The sequence below is a fragment of the Halyomorpha halys genome, unplaced genomic scaffold (genome assembly GCF_000696795.3).
Source record: "Halyomorpha halys isolate HHAL.00 unplaced genomic scaffold, Hhal_1.1 Scaffold1313.1, whole genome shotgun sequence".
NCBI classification, from domain to species: Eukaryota; Metazoa; Arthropoda; class Insecta; order Hemiptera; family Pentatomidae; genus Halyomorpha; species Halyomorpha halys.
Window position 1 is genome coordinate 25,695 of NW_027108947.1, and position 17,905 is coordinate 43,599.

The 17,905-nt window shown below is 29.4% G+C and overlaps 1 protein-coding gene across 1 annotated transcript in view; it reads right to left on the reverse strand.

The window, feature by feature from the left end:
* Nucleotides 1-16,536, reverse strand: part of LOC106689256 (transmembrane protease serine 9) — a 37,937-nt gene extending 21,401 nt beyond the window's left edge. Inside the window, exons 1-8 of the mRNA XM_067047213.1 lie at nucleotides 16,449-16,536; nucleotides 8,717-8,952; nucleotides 5,772-5,949; nucleotides 3,513-3,628; nucleotides 3,042-3,310; nucleotides 2,079-2,242; nucleotides 820-998; nucleotides 721-759 (exon numbers count right to left, since the gene is read on the reverse strand). Coding sequence (XP_066903314.1) covers nucleotides 721-759; nucleotides 820-998; nucleotides 2,079-2,242; nucleotides 3,042-3,310; nucleotides 3,513-3,628; nucleotides 5,772-5,949; nucleotides 8,717-8,949 — 1,178 coding nt within the window. The 5' untranslated portion in view covers nucleotides 8,950-8,952; nucleotides 16,449-16,536. The remainder of the gene's footprint in view (nucleotides 1-720; nucleotides 760-819; nucleotides 999-2,078; nucleotides 2,243-3,041; nucleotides 3,311-3,512; nucleotides 3,629-5,771; nucleotides 5,950-8,716; nucleotides 8,953-16,448) is intronic.
* Nucleotides 16,537-17,905: the final 1,369 nt, after the last annotated feature.

Below are 17,905 nucleotides of genomic sequence, written 5' to 3' on the forward strand. Positions count from 1 at the left end.
ATGGAGTAACTACCAGCTTTATTCTTTAATATCTATCTAAAATCAGGTATGTCTAATTAAAAAATCAAATATCTTTTTTTTATGTGGAAGCCACCTTGTGTAAGTGTGTAAGAAATAGTATCAATTATAGTTACAATTACATAAATGTTGGCTCAAATAAATTTAATTGGGTAAAATGGCTATGTATGCCACACTAGGATCACAGGCGATGAAATGAATAGTTGAATGCAAAAGTTATGTATGCTAAAATTTTAGTTTTGAGATATTAAACTTTTTAGTGAAAGTAATAAAGTTTATGATGAGAAATAACAGTTTTCTTTGTTAAAAATAATCAGTTATAAGATAGACAACTGTTTAGAAGTATTTGTAGTTAATCTGCTCAATAATTAATTAATTACTCATATTTTATTAAAGTAAAGTGTGATGAGAAAAGAATAATTTACACCTTTTTTTGCTTTCAATGGCTCAACTTCTATTTTGGTTGTATTCTTTTGGGAAATTATGATTTTCTGATGATGAATATTCATGATTCACTTACAATTTTATTGGTCAAGAAAAATTCATTTAACATATTAATTAATTCATTCATTAGTATCAATAAAAATGTTGTATCATTAATACTATTTTTAAGATATATACATTATATTTACATTTTATTTGATAATATGTATAAAATATTTACAATATTAATTGAATAAATATATTTAATTTATTAAGTACAAAATAATAACATTAGACAGTATTTTTTTTCCACTGTTGCTTAAAGATCAACAATATTAAAGTATTTCAGTATGCTTCATATTTCTTATGCTTCATCACTATAGGGTGAAACCAAGTTCTATCATTGTTTTGTCTATCCAAGAGCGAGCATATGCTACATTAGCATATACTCCTGGAATGTCATCACCACAACCAATTCCCCAAGCAACTAAACCAGTTACTTCATATGTTCCTGGCTTGCCTTCAACTGGGCAAACTAGAGGGCCTCCTCCGTCTCCCTACATATAACAAAAAGTATGTTTTAAGAATTGATTGTAGTTGTTAACTATTATGAGTTCACTAATAAAGATCTAGTTTATGTTAATTAAGTATTATAAATATTAAAATTATAGAATACATAAATTGAAAAAAAGATTTTTAATGAATATTAGCTTACTGCTATGCATTGAGATCACGGAAGAAAAATAACTTAATTTAATAATTTATATATTTAATAAATTAATTTTATATTATATATATATATTCTAAACCTTAATAAATACTTCAAAAGTATAGATATTTTCACAATAGGACACCTGCGTGCAACATCTTTGGTCATCAGTAGCACTGTAGCCAAGACCAGGCAGAAGAGTTTCTTTGTCCAGTATAAAAAGAACAACACATCAGTGAATATCTATGTCAACACCCAGAATTTAGGTAACCTGCAGGAATTGAGTGGCATAGAGATTGGGGTGATCTGATGTGAACATTCAAATGGGAAATAAAAATTATAGACCTTAAAAGTTCACAACGTCCCTTAAAAAAGAAGACAATGTTTTCCAGATGATAGTTTTAAGTCCTTTCCCCCAAAGAACAATATCCAATCAGAAGGCTGAAATGAGATTCAAAAGAAACACACAAGACACTCCTTCCAATCATCAAAAGATTAATTAATATATGTATAATGTTTTTTTGAGGAGCCTCACACATCATTTCCCAGGCATCTATCTTCTCTTGATTTCTAATAAAAAAGGATATTACATGGTATCTGGTATTTTCAGTCAGAATGAGGCATAAAGGGGCAGATTATTCTTCCAGTAGGCATGGAATTTCTTCACTGATAAAACTAAGACCTAGGTATTGTTATAATCATTTTAACTCAACCATTGGGTCTCTGAAAGCAACCTAATCTATATCAAGAGGTAAAAGAGGAAATGACTAAGTTGTTAAATAGCCAAAGAGGCTCTGAGGTATGGTTCCTATGAATTAATATAGAAATCATAAGACTGGGAAAGACATTCTTTCAATAATATTCTTTTATTCTATTATCAATAGTGGTTATAAAAGTTCAGAAAGAAAAAAATAGCTTTTTTAATTACCTTACAAGTATCTTTTCCAATGATTCCTCCTGCACAAACAAAGCTGTCATGTAATCTGAAGTATTTACCCAGCCTAGTTTTACGAAGTGAATTGGTGCATTGGTCCTTAGGTACTATTGGAAGATCAATTTTCTTGAGAATTATTTGATACTTGCCAATCTGCCCTGTGTCAAAATCATGTGATTATCAGACTCAAAGGAACAACTTCATAAACACAACACATTAAAACTTTTGAAGAGTATAATTAAGTTTTCTCACAGCTATAAGCTTAATATGTATCATAATCTAGTATCCATAACTTTAATATAAATATCTTGAAAATGAGGAATTTTGTAATAGCTGTATAACAAAATTACATTAAGACTTTTTTAATAAAGTTAATCAATTGTAATATTTAGTTAATGCCAATATGTATGTTGGAGTCACAGATTGCTAGAGTGATGGTCCATGCAAGAAAATGCTTTTCCAAAAGTTGGAACAATTTAAGATTGTTCATTTATTATTTAATTTTTATTTTGTAGTAAATATTATAAATGAAATGCTAAAATGTCAACAGGATTCTTCCCATCGTTGATATTAAATTTCCTATATTGGGTTAGTATTTTTTTTCAATCTTTTAAAATTAAGCTCATTAATCTTCATGCAATGTTATGAATGAAGTCCTTAAGATTATAGAAATTTTTTTCAGAGGTCCTGTATTTGTGATTACATATACATTACTCTGAGATGCACAATATCAAGAATTTATGAAAGAAAAACTTATAATTTATAAAATAAGGGTTGTTAGAAATTTTTTAAAGATAAAATAGAACAATCAAATATTTGTTAGTGATTTTTATGAGTATTTATTATAGATTTTTTAGGTTTAGGTTGTTAGTGCTTCATGATTATTAGTATGTAAAAAGAATTTCTCAGATTGATTTTAATAATGTTATTAAAAAAAATAATAAAGGAAACAAGTACCAAATTGATCTTTTCCCCATCCGCATGCATAACACTCTTTGCTAAGTGAAACGATTCCTGGAGAAGGTAGGCAGACTGTGTCAACATTTTCAGCAAACTCAAATGGTTTATCAACAATTAACAAAGCAAAGTCATTCCATAAATTTCCTCTGAAAAATCTAGGATGCATGATTGTTCTAACAACCTTTCTGTCCTGATGAGGAAAAACTTCATTTATTCTTTGAGTGTCCCATTCACCTGCTCGAACTATCATCTCCCCATCTTTTATACTACAAAAAAAAAAAAAGAAGTAATATCACGTTGTAGTTAATTAAAATATTGCTGCATTGCTTGCAAGTGCACAATTAGTATTAAATTCAATGCTTATATATTAAACATTATAAGTTTTTCAATGAATTTCTTCTGAATTACTTTTCATTTAAATAGGTTAGCTTCAATGATTTAAGGTGAAACAGGGATTTTATATCTTACTTGTTGACACAATGTGCTGCCGTTAGTACAACATTTTCATGAATAAGTGCTCCTCCACACACATATACCAGTAACTCAGAGCAATTATTAAAAACAGTTTGTTTCATCAGTGCTACCTAATGTAGGAATATTACATTAATAAAAAAATTATTTATAATCTTAATACTTTCTTAAGATTGGTTAATATTGTTTAAATAATTAAACAAAATTGTTATTATTTAAATAATTAAGTAAACCTTCTTTGCTAAATTGTGGTAAGAGAGAAATACTTTATTCATATATGCTGCCTAAATACATTAGGTTGCTATCTGACACAGCATACTTATCAATCCGTAATCGGACATATTTACATTACATATTCATGGTATAATCATAAAAAAAAGATATACAATAATAGGATATAATAAACAATTTTTCACCACTACAGTTTCCTTTTACAATCCATTTCGGTCTGTACAACCAATACAAATGTTTCACTCACTCCCATTTTTCCCTCTCATTTCTGCTCAATTATTCAATTCACCCTATCAACAAATTCGCTCTCCGGAATTCACCCTCCTAGATCCTCTTCAGTGACCCGCTAAAAAAATTCAATATAATACGGTAATGTGAGATCAGACCATCATTCATAGTCACAGCAGTAGATCAGTCTATCAAGAACAAACAACTAGATATATTTTACAAGAATAAGAATAACATATAGATTACGAGGAAAATATAATTAAAGAAAAAAAAACCGGTTACAGGAAATACTTGAATGGATAAATACGTTTTTGAAAAAAAAAAAAAAAAAAAAAACAACACAAAAAAAAAAATCCCAACCAAAAAAAAACCTTCTTTGCTAAATTGTGTTAAATTTTAACAAAGAAGGTTGACAGGGATAAATAATTTTATTTTTTAATTTAATGCGAGCAATTGATTAATTAGGGTAATTTGTGCACTGATATAAATGACCTGGGCAGTATAGCTTGCATAAAGTTGTTTTTTAAATTCTTTTTGTTCAAAAATTGCATTAAGGTATGATATTGTATTAATAATACTGTTATTTGTTTGGAATTGTTGAAAATCATATGTGTTATAAAAGCTGTTTGTGATAGATTGTCATTGAGGATGACCGAAACGTTATAAAGGAATAAAAAATGTTTTGAGACTAAAATGGATAAAATTTTTATTATTTAAACAAAAATAATGATTTTAAAAGCATATAAAACAATACTATATGGTTCTTTAAAAAATAAATCAATATAAGTTTTAGATACTGACTTTGTTTCTGTAAAAATCATAGTAATAATGAAATATTTCTGCGATTAATAAAAAAAAATATATTTTGGATACTTTATATTATATTGATAACCTGATATTACTTTTATGATGACTAATAATGTGAAGAAAATTGGACACAGTTTCAAAGAAACTATTTATTTCAGTATTCAATATATTATATACTAGATCCTGAATGAAATAATATATACAACTACTAGTTGTATTGTATGTACCCATCTTGGGTGTTAGGAACTAGATGGTAGCCGCAGTCAACAGAGATGATTGGTAGGCTGAATTGCAAGCTTGGCTCTTTAAGAGATTACTAACTGATTTTTAAAAAATAATTTTTGAACTTATTTTTTGTTGATTGGTTTCCTTCAATGCACTCCAAACAGAATCAACCATCCAACCGAACCAGAATTATGCTGTGGAATTTAAATAATTAAACAGAATTAATATCTATTTACCAGCTTTACTTTTGAATGAACTTCTTTCCCTCCTTTATCATTTTACTATTGATTGAATTAAATACCTGTAATATCACTTTAAGAAAACCCTCATACAAAGGAATTGCTTTTGTTTCTAATCAGCCTTAGTTAGTTGTAAGTTATATTGTAGTTCTGGATTATGCCACTTGATAAAATTACTTTTCTTTCCATTTTTTCCTGTGAACATACTATGTCTAGATCCAGTATATAATGCTTATCAGTACATATTAAGTGACCAATTGTTATTTATTGTGTTAATAGAAGCCCATATGCTCTAGTCAGGTTCAAAATGGATGTATATTCTTTATTAACTTCATTAAATCTTTAATATAAAATAAGCCAATATACTCTATAGTATAACAGACAATAATCTTTGGAGTGTGATATTTTTGAGTACCAAAGACTAGTTTTCCTAAAATTCATTCATGTATATCTTATATTTTACTCTAAGATTATGTTATTTATTTATTTATAACACAGTGGTATTATTAAAAAAAAAAATTATTACCATCCAAGGAAATTCACCAAACTGTGCTTCATGGTCGTTGTCTCCAATTATCGTGAAGCCAACACCATTAGGATGACGTTGGCCACACCCTTTCCTCTTTTTGGGTATAGGCTCAATAGTAGTATCTGTTGGTTCTTTGCAGCATTTTTCAATAAAATCTTCGCAAATACCTCCTATCCTGTAATTATTTTGCAAACATAATTTATAGTTCGTATAGTGATTCATTTGGCAAGTATATGTTACATTTCTAAGATATAAATATGCAAGAATGTTCTTAGATTTATAATTTCAAATGTATTTTGCATTTGCTAATATTTTAGTGATCCAAGCATTATAATTCTGAAAATTATTTCATATTACATGATAATTATGTAATTTATGCTATCATATCTTTCTGGTAATTAAATGTGTTCTTGAAATGTTCGAGAATTTCAGCATTTGCAGAGATCGAATGAACCAAAATGAATAATCGCTCACATTAAAACTATGGCAAATTAAATAAAACTCACTGTTTCTGATTGGTGTTTAAATTTCTTAAATGAAAACTATCATTAGTACAAATAAAACATTAAGAACTTTTCTGTAATTCTCTTGTTGAGACAAAGGATTTGTTCCTTTAGTTTGCACTTCAATAATTAAGAAATAATAAAACTTCTCATTCAAGTATATGATGTTTGAAATATGTTAATTCTCCTTACTTTTCTGGATTTGAATTTTTTCTTACTGGTGGCAAATTTTGACACAATGTAGGAGAGAGAAAAATGTTTATTCATACATGCTGCCCAAATACATCAGATTACTACATTAAACAGCATACTAATCAATCCATGATTGAACACATATAAATTACATATTTTTACATGATATAATAAAAAAGAAAGAAAACTTTTTTTTTCCCCACAGATTTCTTTTACAATCAATTCCAGTCTACACACTAAATAAAAATATTTCAATTTATTCCTTTTTTCTTTCCCTTTCTTGTCCCTTCCATTTCAGAATTTTTATTTCACTCGATCAACTAATTCACTCTCCCGAATTCCCCCTCTCAGATCCTCCCTAGTGACCCGCTAAACAAATTCACCATTAGACAGCGATGTGAGATCAAATCAGAGAAATAATAGTCACTGCAGTAAAACAACAGTTTACAGTTAAACAAACAAATAAATACATTTTACCAAAACAAAATTAATACATAGATTTAAAGGAAACTATAATAAAAAGTTAGGTAAAGAAATACTTGATTGGATAAATAAGTGAAAAAAAAATAAATAAAAATAATAATAATAAAATAAATTTCATTATTAAATTAATAATAATATAAATTAAAAATAGTTTTATACTCAAACACTATTTTTTTCCTCTCGGAAAAATCTCAATTCTTAACTTCAGTAGTGTAGGTATTGGTTTTAAATTTTAATAGCTCTTTGAATAATGTGTTTTACCACAGTTTTAACAGTTGAAAGTAGGTTTTGTAATTTCAAATTTCACAACTTTCAGGTTTTCCAATTATTCAGGGAAGAGGGAGTTCCACTCTTCAAATCCTACCAGATCATGTTGTAGAAAATAGGTTTTATTATTTTGGTTTGTAAATAAAACTTTAGATGGCGACTCTAAGATACTGCTGAGAACAAGGCAACAGGCATGCTGCTTTGTTCTAGGACAGTCTGTTGTGGCATCTATAAGAAAGAACACACTCTCGTCTTTGTTTATAAAACCCCCCCTTATTTCCACAACAGATCAACCTCTTAGGTAAAATAAACTACTTCTTTAATACCAAAATATAGCATATGGTCCAAAAATTCTAATTGGATGTTTTAACTACTAGCAATTAGATAAAAAAATAAAATTTGTTTTGTTTTATTCAGTAAAATTAATGGTAGGGTAGACCTGAAGGCATACTAAGCAATACCACATTAAAATGCTATGCTTTTTTGAAGTACCATGACTACAGTTATGCTTGTTTACTTCTTCTCCAACTATGTAAAGCGGCCTACCTCAATAACATTATTAGCCTGACAACGTAGATGACATTTATCCTCATATTTAGGAGATTATGTACAGCAGAGATGAGTTTCAACTTTCACAAAATATACTCTTTATAATTGTTGTTAAGAATACTATTTTATTAATTGGCTTCCTTTTTTTATATGTTAAACAATTAGGCCCCATGCCAAAGTGCAGATAGTTCTGTAGCAAGATACAACAGCTTATAGGTCAGTGTCTCTGGTGCAGTTGCAGGATGACATATGTAGGGCCGAGGTGATCAAAGAAGGCCCACCTCATCTACTTATAAGAATATTCTTAATGAATCAAAATGGCTGCCATTGACAATCAAAAAAAGGATTAACTTAAGTACTCTCCGACAGGGTCATGGTTAGAACTTTTATGGGTACTACAAGATTATTGGATCTGTAGGCATCTTTTGGGGTATAGGCGTTTCCGAGTGAAACTTTTGAACATGAATAGAATATTGACTCCCTCTGGTTCAGTAACAGTGTACCGAAAACTAACAAGGAAATATTTGTACACTGCACTTAAATGCCGATGTGATATTAGGAGGCACTATTGGCATATGGCTTAACCTTCAGAGAGTGATTCCCCTCAACTAATGACCAAGGAGATCTAACTGCACTTCAAGGACTTTGAATGCATATAGAAGATTGTAGGTACTAAGCAACTACACCAATTGTGTAAGTAAACAGATTTTGAATCATAGAGTTGTTCTGAATTGATACTCAGATTATTGATAGCAATACCAACCTTAGTAAAGAGAAGGCCTTTAAATCTCAGCAATAACAATTTTCATTTCTCGTTCAATATGTTAAGATTTCAGTGAAAAGAAACTAAATGATTCCTATGGGGCTAGAAAGGTATTTTAGCTTTTAGGCAATTAGACATTGAGAAAGATTACTGAGGATTGATGAAAATTTAAAATTTAAATTTACCTTATATCTAATATCCCTGTACCATCAGTCTTGATTGTCCCATTTGGGCATAAATAGTAGGGAACACAAGTACAGTCTTCACCGTTTTCATTAATAGCTTCTCTAGACTTGAGTTTGCTACCTGGTTTAACAGGATCTTTCCCCAGCACGCATCTTATTAGGGATTCCAAGTCTTCTATTTCTGATTTAGCAAAGTTTACTAACAAACCTACCAGTAGAATCCTTACAATCATTGCCTAAAAATTACAAAAAACTATTAACTTTCCATTATAGGTGCTGCTACGTTTTAAACATAATTTTTTTTTGATTGATAGATTTATTTATTGATAGATATTACAATCTGCCACACAGTTCTGGGCTATAGGTAATAGTGATGAATGATCTCATACATACTAAAATAAATAAATAAAAAAAAAAAACCTCTTAAAATATATATAAACAAAAGAATAGACAAGATGAACATAATCAAACTATCTGTATGAAAAATAAATAAATAAAATAACATAATGATAAAAAAATATATACAATATTTACACAATCGACCTGAGGATCCCTGAGCCCACTATATGTAATAAAGTTGTTGTTTTTTTTCGACAACAAATTTTATCAGATTGTAAGTTTATTAGTTGACCTTATAATACAGGAGGATGAGATGAATGGGGTAGCGATATGGAACTCAAAGTAGCAAGTACATTACAAACTGATGAAAGTAGTAAGCACAAATGTAACTCAAAGCAGTAAGTACAAACAGATGGGAGGAGTAAATACAAATAGAATTTAAAATGATAAGTACAAACACAAGTACCCTTTGCTGCAGTACAACAACAACAGTAATTTTATTCTAAAATTAAGAACTAATTCGATTTTTCCAAAATCAATTGAAAAAAGTTTAGTCCTAACATTCTAATTTAACGCATTTTTAGATTAATTTAGAATATAAAACCTTCAGATTTAAATACTAGAGGAGTTGTTCAACAACTCCATACAATTAATTCCAAAGTTTTATCACTATTAACATTTTTGAAGTTCTGTTGTGGGGGAAATAAAAATATACACCTCAGTAATGTTATAAACAAATCTTTTCTTCTATTAAATTTATTACCACTTATTCATTGTGCGAACACCTTACCCTGCCTGCTAGGCAACAGGAATATTCAGAGCAGTGGGAAGTAAGGAACTCACTTTGCAAATAACTTCAGGCAGATGTTAATCTGGAATTATTGAATATGACTGGAATCCATTGAAATGGATCAACACCAATCCACTATTTTGAAAAAAAAAACATTTAGCACAAGTTGTGGTTGTCCTTTGTTTTAAAAACAGATACTTACAAATTTCTTCACTATTTCGAAACCATTGTACATTCTTGACGCGACTACCAAGTACTGAGAAAGCCCTTTGGAAGAAATCCTGCTGTTTCATCCCAACGTGACAGGAAGTATCAAAATTCATTAGGGCATGCAGCGTATTTATTTTTAAACTAAGAATTTTTACTGCCAAACGATCTGTTAAATATCACATTTTCTTTGAACACCCTTGAAATTAGAAAGTATGACAATACAGTTTCGTAAGTAATCTGCAAACATAAATTCCTAGGGCCAAATAATCCGGGTCAGGGTTTAAAATGGAGAATTTTATGCAAATAAGTTAAACGTAGAAAATACGGCTTATCGTTCTTGAATCATCTTCCAGGTTGTTGGACCTGTGAACAGGATTCACAGGCCTGCTGATGGAGGGGTGCATGGGTGAAGGCAGAGGGGAGTAGGAAAAGCCGTGGCACCCCCATTGATTTTTAAGGATCCTAGAAAAAAAGAAAGAAAATATTGAACTTATTTGATATATTATTTCTTTCTGGAAACCTGCTATAATTAGGAAGGTAACATTGTTGAGCCGACATCTCCACGGATCACAAGCTCACAACCAGGCCTTTGAAGGGTCAAGATTCGTCGATTCTTTGGTAAAAAGGGTAAGATTCAATGAGCGTAATTGTTTGTCATGAAACGAACGAACAAAAAATAACCTTTTTTTTTTCTATTCTTCCTATTATAACTTACAGTTTGCCATTTTAATAATATCAGAATGTTTGTTGAAAATAAACTAAAGAAGTCAACCATCATAGAAGAAGTGGTTAATATTTTTAACAGCGATCCCAGAAGGTTGATGCTTTTATAGCATAGCCTCTTCATCACCTTTTATCTTTTTGTATTTATTGTATGTATTTATATACAATAATTAAATTCATGCTTGATTTTAAATAATTTATTGTGTTTAGCAAATAAAAATTTAAAAAGTAATGAATTCATTTTATGAAGTAGCAAGTAGCAATAAAATGGTGGAGGTATTTCTTGGAATGCGAAATTACATATCTTTCTTTTATTTTTATCTTTATATATATGTGTGTGTGTGAAAAAAAGGCAGTTATCTCTCCCCAATTGTTTATTACTTCAATAAAGACTATGTATAATTACTAGTCAAAATTGATGAGTCTGCCAAGTATAAGTAGGGGGATTAAAAAATGGCTGCTGTTTCAAAACCTTAAAAAAACATTGAATTTTCATTCGGAGCTCTATATCTTAAAAACTACCAACAACACTAGAAAAAACCTCAGAGAACATTATTTAAAGAAGAGTAAATTTGCTAAAATATTAGCCCTAAAAGAGCTATTTACGTCTAATGGTTCTCGAGCTATAGCTTTTTAAAAAGCAAAATTTCGTAAAAATCTACTGAAAGATTAGTAGTTAGTTAATTTATTTTGAGAAATCTATATCTCAGGAACTACGTGACGTACAGATGTCTATTATCACTCAAATTAAAGATAGTTTAATAGACTATAAAGAAGTTTATGACCTTTACCTTCGTAGGAATAGTAGTTTTCATGATATTTACTAAAATAAATTGATTTATAGTTGGTCGAACAATAAATTTGATTTATGAAAAACTTTATTTCAGAAACCATTGGACGTACTGATGTCTGCCAGCGCTCAAATTAAAACTAGTTAAATTTACTACAGAATAGTTAATAAGGTTTATCTTTGCAGGAGCAGTAGTTTTTATGATATTTGACAAAATATACTTACAAAATGTTAATTTCTAGTTGTTCGTATAAAATATTGGATTTTTGAAAATATAAATCTCTAGATCCTTAAGACGCAAATATATCTGTCAACACTCAAAATAAAGGAAATTTAGCTTACTATAAAGTAGTCTATGACACTTATCTTCGATGGGGTAGTAGTTTTTATGATATTCACATATGAATATAATTTTGGCAAATGAAAATTTGTCCGAACAACTGTAAATCAATTTATTTTAGCAAATTTCATGTAAACTATTTCTCCTACGAAATGAACATCATAAACTACTTCATAGCCCATTAAACTAGCTTTACTTTGAGTGCTAATTGACATCTGTACATCAAATGGTTTTGGATATATAATTTTTTAAAAATAAGTTTACTAACTACTGATTTTTTAGTACGTCCCATCTCGAAAACTATTTAACATAAATAACTCTATTAGGGCTCATATTTTAGAAAATTTACTCTTCTTTAAATGGCGTTCTCTTAGGTTTTCTTGTGTTGTTCCTACTTTTTAAGAGCTCCGAATGAAAAAGTAGTTTTTTTTTATCGCTTTGAAACAGCCGCCATTTTTTATTCCCCCTATCTATACTTGGCAAACTCATCTATTTTGACTAGTAATTAATTATACATAGTTTTCATTAAAGTAATCAGAAACTGAGGTGAGATAACTGCCTTTTTTCTCCTCTTGGGCTCTTGTACTATTTGGGATAATAAGTACTTCATGAGAAACCAAAACTTTCAGGAAAATAAAAAAAATATTTTCTCATTGTTACGTTCATTATTTTAGAACATAAATGTTTACTTGAGAAATATATATCACTACATGATTCAGCACCAAAAAAATACACACCTTATGATCCTGTGTCAAATAGTGTATTTATTGTTGTCAAATAGCGTAATAATTAATACGCAATAAATTTAATAAATATTGTATTTATTGTTTTCAAATAGTATATCTACTCCCTACTTAGCTCCCCAATTCTGGAATGAAGGTAGTAACTAAAGTCGTTAGTTTCATTTCGGACTTACACTTTATTTAAGTTCATTTAAGTTTATTCCAGCCCGGAGAGTTTAGAAAAAAATATATATACAGATGTGAGTTTTGTAGATTTTTTTGGGGGTCTCAGTAATTTTATACCGCTCAGAGTAGGTAATGGCCACTCACACATAATTATTAAAATAATTGATAGCAAGGAGGAGTGGGAAACCTTCTTGGTGAAGTGGTGGCGGGCAAGGAGAAAAACCTTCAATCGATTATACAATTTCCGCCAATAAAAAAAAACTGACACAGATCCGTAAGCCCGTTTTATCAATATTATAAACTGTCGTTGTACAGAACAAAGGTTTCATTGAAGTGTAGTGATAGGTTTGAACCATTACAAAGTGTTACATAAACTGTTCCAAATTCAAACAGTTTAATGGATAGTTTGTTTCTCAACTATAATGGAATAATAATCATACGGCATATTTATTTGTTAGAAATATTAAAAAATAAGTCAGTTGAAAAGAATAAATCAATTATTAGTTTTGAAAAAATCAGTCTCTTTATTTTAATTCAATATTTCCTTGTTTTATATCGCTTCCAAGATAAAATATAATCTTAATGTTTTTTTCTTATAACAACGTCAAAGCCCATGACCTCTTAACAATAAGGTTTTTTCGAAATCACTCTGCATTTTAAAGGCCGGATTTAGGTTACATATTTACAGACAGTTTTAAGGGAATTTTCACTTTATTGAATTCTAAAACTCCTCCCCTTTACCTTATTTCAGTTAAACAGATCCTTTGATGGAATAGAACATTTATATAACTGGACTATTCAATATTAAGAATAACCCTCTTTTATTCAAGTAGCCAGTTGTATTCCACGAAATGTCAATAACGGAAATAGTATTAGTAAAATACGAGTGAATTCCTAAGTAATTTGTTAATTAATTAATCATTAATTTACTAGTAATTAGAACTTTTAATTTATAACTTTAATATGTTAAAAACGTGAAATTGATGATGAAGTGAGCTGGGCATTGGTTCAGAGCATGAGCGCACCCAGCGGAGGCAGGAGGGGCGATACCCCCCTTCTAGAAGTGACAAAAATTATTAATTTAATAAAAAATAATTTTTTTTCAAGCAAATACTAATTGTAATAGCTAATAAAACACTGCGAAATGATATATAATTCCCTTAAAATTTTGGTTTTATTCGCCTTTTCCATGAAATGAAACAACCTAATGGACTATGACTTCCCCCTAGTTTTGATCCTGGGTACCCCCTTGACGCAGAGTGCCAGCTTTTGAAGGAGTGGATGAACTAGAAGAAAATATAATATCAAATGATTAACTATTACAATTCTCTTAAAAATACTAGGCCTAATACTAAATAGTGCTTCAGAAATAAATTTAAACTTATTTAACAATATACAGTATGCTGTATGTTTTATTTACTATATTTATGCGTTATTATTCCATTCTAGTAGGATATATTGTTACAAGAATATTATTCAAAAACGTATTGCCTTTGTTGATATTTTTAAAACTGTTATAGATAGGTTCCAGATGAGGAAATTCATTCACACCTATTGGCAATACTAGTTCAATTAGCTATTACATCAAATTAACTTATCCTCATTTTTATCTCCGTAGATATGTCACAAGTCAGTTTTACAAAGGCCACTTTAGTTTATAGCTATCTAATTAACTAATAAGATTATTTTTAATTTAACCATTTGATTATAGGTTATAGTACGCAGATAATCTTTGACTTATGCCAATTCATTCATTTAAAAAAAGTTGTATGATTATATTACTATATCACTATGCCGACATCAATATACCTGTAGAATCATCAAATTTTGACCTGGTGGTTAGAAAAAAGATTTTTTGTATCTTTCCGTCGTTAAAGGCAACACTGACCGGCTATCACGATGTCAGATATATTTCTAGTAGCTAGACAGAATTGCGCTAAAAGAGGATGTTTTATAACAAATATTTTATTAGAACTGCACATAATTTTATTGAATCCAACTCTCTAGACATTCATAATCATTAAATTTTATTTCGAATTTTACAAAAACGTATTTGCATATGCTTAGAGCAAGAAACCAAACAAACACTGCAGAGCCTTGATGCATTCTTTGTTGTCGGTTGCAAACTGTTAAATGTCGAAAATTTATCTCCTTGGACATTATTTCTCTTTACGTAGACCATAAGGAAGCCCAGATGAGCATATTGCATTTGCAGTAACAAAAACATAATACTGATTGCCAAAAATATTCATGATTACTGAATTAGGCGTCGAGAGTAAAAAAAGTATCCACAAGTAACGTCATAATCCGAACAACCAGAAATAAATTTATTTTAGCAAACATCATGAAAACTACTACTACTACTACGATGATAAACGTCTTGAACTACTTTATGGTACATTAAACTAGCTTTCATATGAGTGCTAACAAATATCAGTACTTCAAATGGTTCCTGAGATATATTTTTTGATAGATCAAAAATTGTCCGAACAACTAAAAATCAATATTTTGTAAATTTATTTTGGCAAATATCATGAAAACTACTACTCCTACTAAGATAAACGTCAGGAACTACTTTATATTACATTAAACTAGCTTTCATATCAGTGCTAACAGATATATGTACGTCAAATGGTTGCTGAGATATATTTTTTGATTGATCAAATATTGTCCGAACAACTAAAAATCAATATTTTGTAAATTTATTTTGGCAAATATCATGAAAACTACTACTCCTACTAAGATAAACGTCAGGAACTACTTTATATTACATTAAACTAGCTTTGATATGATTGCTACTAGATATCTGTACGTCAAATGGTTCCGGAGATATATTTTTTGATAGATCAAAAATTGTCAGAACAACTAAAAATCAATATTTTGTAAATTTATTTTTATGAGTGCTAATAGGTATCTGTTCATCCTATGATTCCTGAGATATATTTTTCCCCAAAATAAATTCACTAACTACTGCTTTTTCGATATTTTGTAATTTTGTATTTTTTTAAAAACCACGGGAACTATTAAACACAAACAGCTCTATAATGGTTCATATTTTAGCAAATTATCTACTTTAAATAGTGTTGTATTAGGTTTTCTACTGTTGTACGTAGTTTTAATAATTTGGAGTTCCGAATGAAAAATTAATTTTTTTTAACGTTTTGAAACAGCCACCATTTTTTATTACCCCTAAATATACTTGGTAGACTCTTTCTATTTTGACTATAATTACACATAGTTTTAATTAAAGTATTCTAAAATAGGAGTGAAATAATTGAATTTTTTCCACCAGGATCTTGCACTAATAAAGATTTATTGTATTTCTGTTGTGGGTTTTATAATAGGAAAGAAAAGACAAACAAAACAGATTTGATTTACGTGGTGTTGTAATAATATGATGTTAACAATGGTTAGTCCAGTCCAAATCTTTACATTGCTGCTGCAAGATTCTCTTTGATTTTTAAAATTTTAAGTTAATGTATTAAATATTAGAGCTTGTGTTTTTGACGCATATTTATAATATAATATTCTAGTAACTTATTCTGTTTCTGAGGTATGATAAAAATCTTCACACATATAGTTATAGAATAGTTATTTATATAAAAAATAAAATACAATGGTTGGCTACGTACTGTCAGATACAATAACGTTTCAAGATGAACTTGTGCAGGGGACGATTCAGTGACAACTGATCTGCTATGGGACGCCCCACTTTTTTACTCGTGCACTTTGATCTTCGTATCAGATTATCACACTTATCTCTTCGGCCATTTTTGTAAAATCTGGTAAAGCTAAATTTTCCTTTGTTAAAACCTTATTTATGTATGATTTAAACATAATTATATACCGTATTTATATTTTACTTTGTTTAGCTATGTCCACTTTTACCGATTACCATTTTAAATTTACCGATGTTATTGTATGCTAACCACTAAAAAAGAATGGAATTAAAAAAAAGAAAATTGGAAGAGAAAGGTGGGGAAGTAGGAGTAATCGGACCTACAGCAAGGAAGAGTAGCTGATTGAACTGGGGTGGATCAAGAAAAGTTGGGACACTAATTGATAATACATTTTGGGCCTTCTCAAAAAAGAAAACTCTCATTAATTATATAAAAAAACTTTTTTTTGAGATCGCCGTGTAATATTTTATTTTACATATAAGGTGCAGTACAAACTAAATTTTTTTCTGCTTACACCATATTGAAAAAATAATATAATCTATTACTTTGTACTTATAAACAAGTATAAATTTATTTATGTTAACGGCTTATAATGTAAAAATAATACGGTAAACATTCTACCACACTTTGAGGGTCCGTAGCCCCATTATGGAAGATTTCAAAATGGTCTATACCGTATTCTGGTAACAATACGTTTCCTTTCAAAATTCAAGATGTCATTACCTCCATACATATATATTGTTTTTCTATTTTACTATACACCTTGTTAAATATTTAAGCGACTTGTAATATATTAGGATTGATTGTCTATAAACCTAAAAATATACTGAGGCCAATTTGAAAAATGTGGGAATTAGTCCGCAAGCACCCTGAGGGAGTGATATTGTCTATTTCAAACAGTTTTGTAACTTAACTCGGACACAGTCGGCAATTCGAAAAACCATTTTCGGTATGCCAGTATTCTGAAAGTTTTAAAAATGTCACTGTGTGCGTTCCCGAATATGCGTAAATAGATGCATATGCATTCATAGAATATTAGAATAGAATATTTCAATAGAAATATGCATTCATGAAGGAAATGAAGAATAAATTTTGTCTTCAAAATCGCAAAATTATTCGATTTTGAAGAAATTTTCGTAGTGTATGTTGGTCCCATATAGATTTTGTCGGATTCTGTCAACTACTTTCGCTTTCACATCCATAAGCATATTTTATAAGAAGTATGGAAATGGTCCAATACGAAATTCATAAAATTCCATCCACTACTCTGGTGGCACTTTGTATTTTTATTTATTTCTCAAACACAGATCTTTCAAACATGGTTTGAAAAGCTGGAAATTTCAGCTTTTGGAACCTACTTAAAATTGTGTTAAAACGTTATTCAAAGAAGTTATTATACTCATCATTAA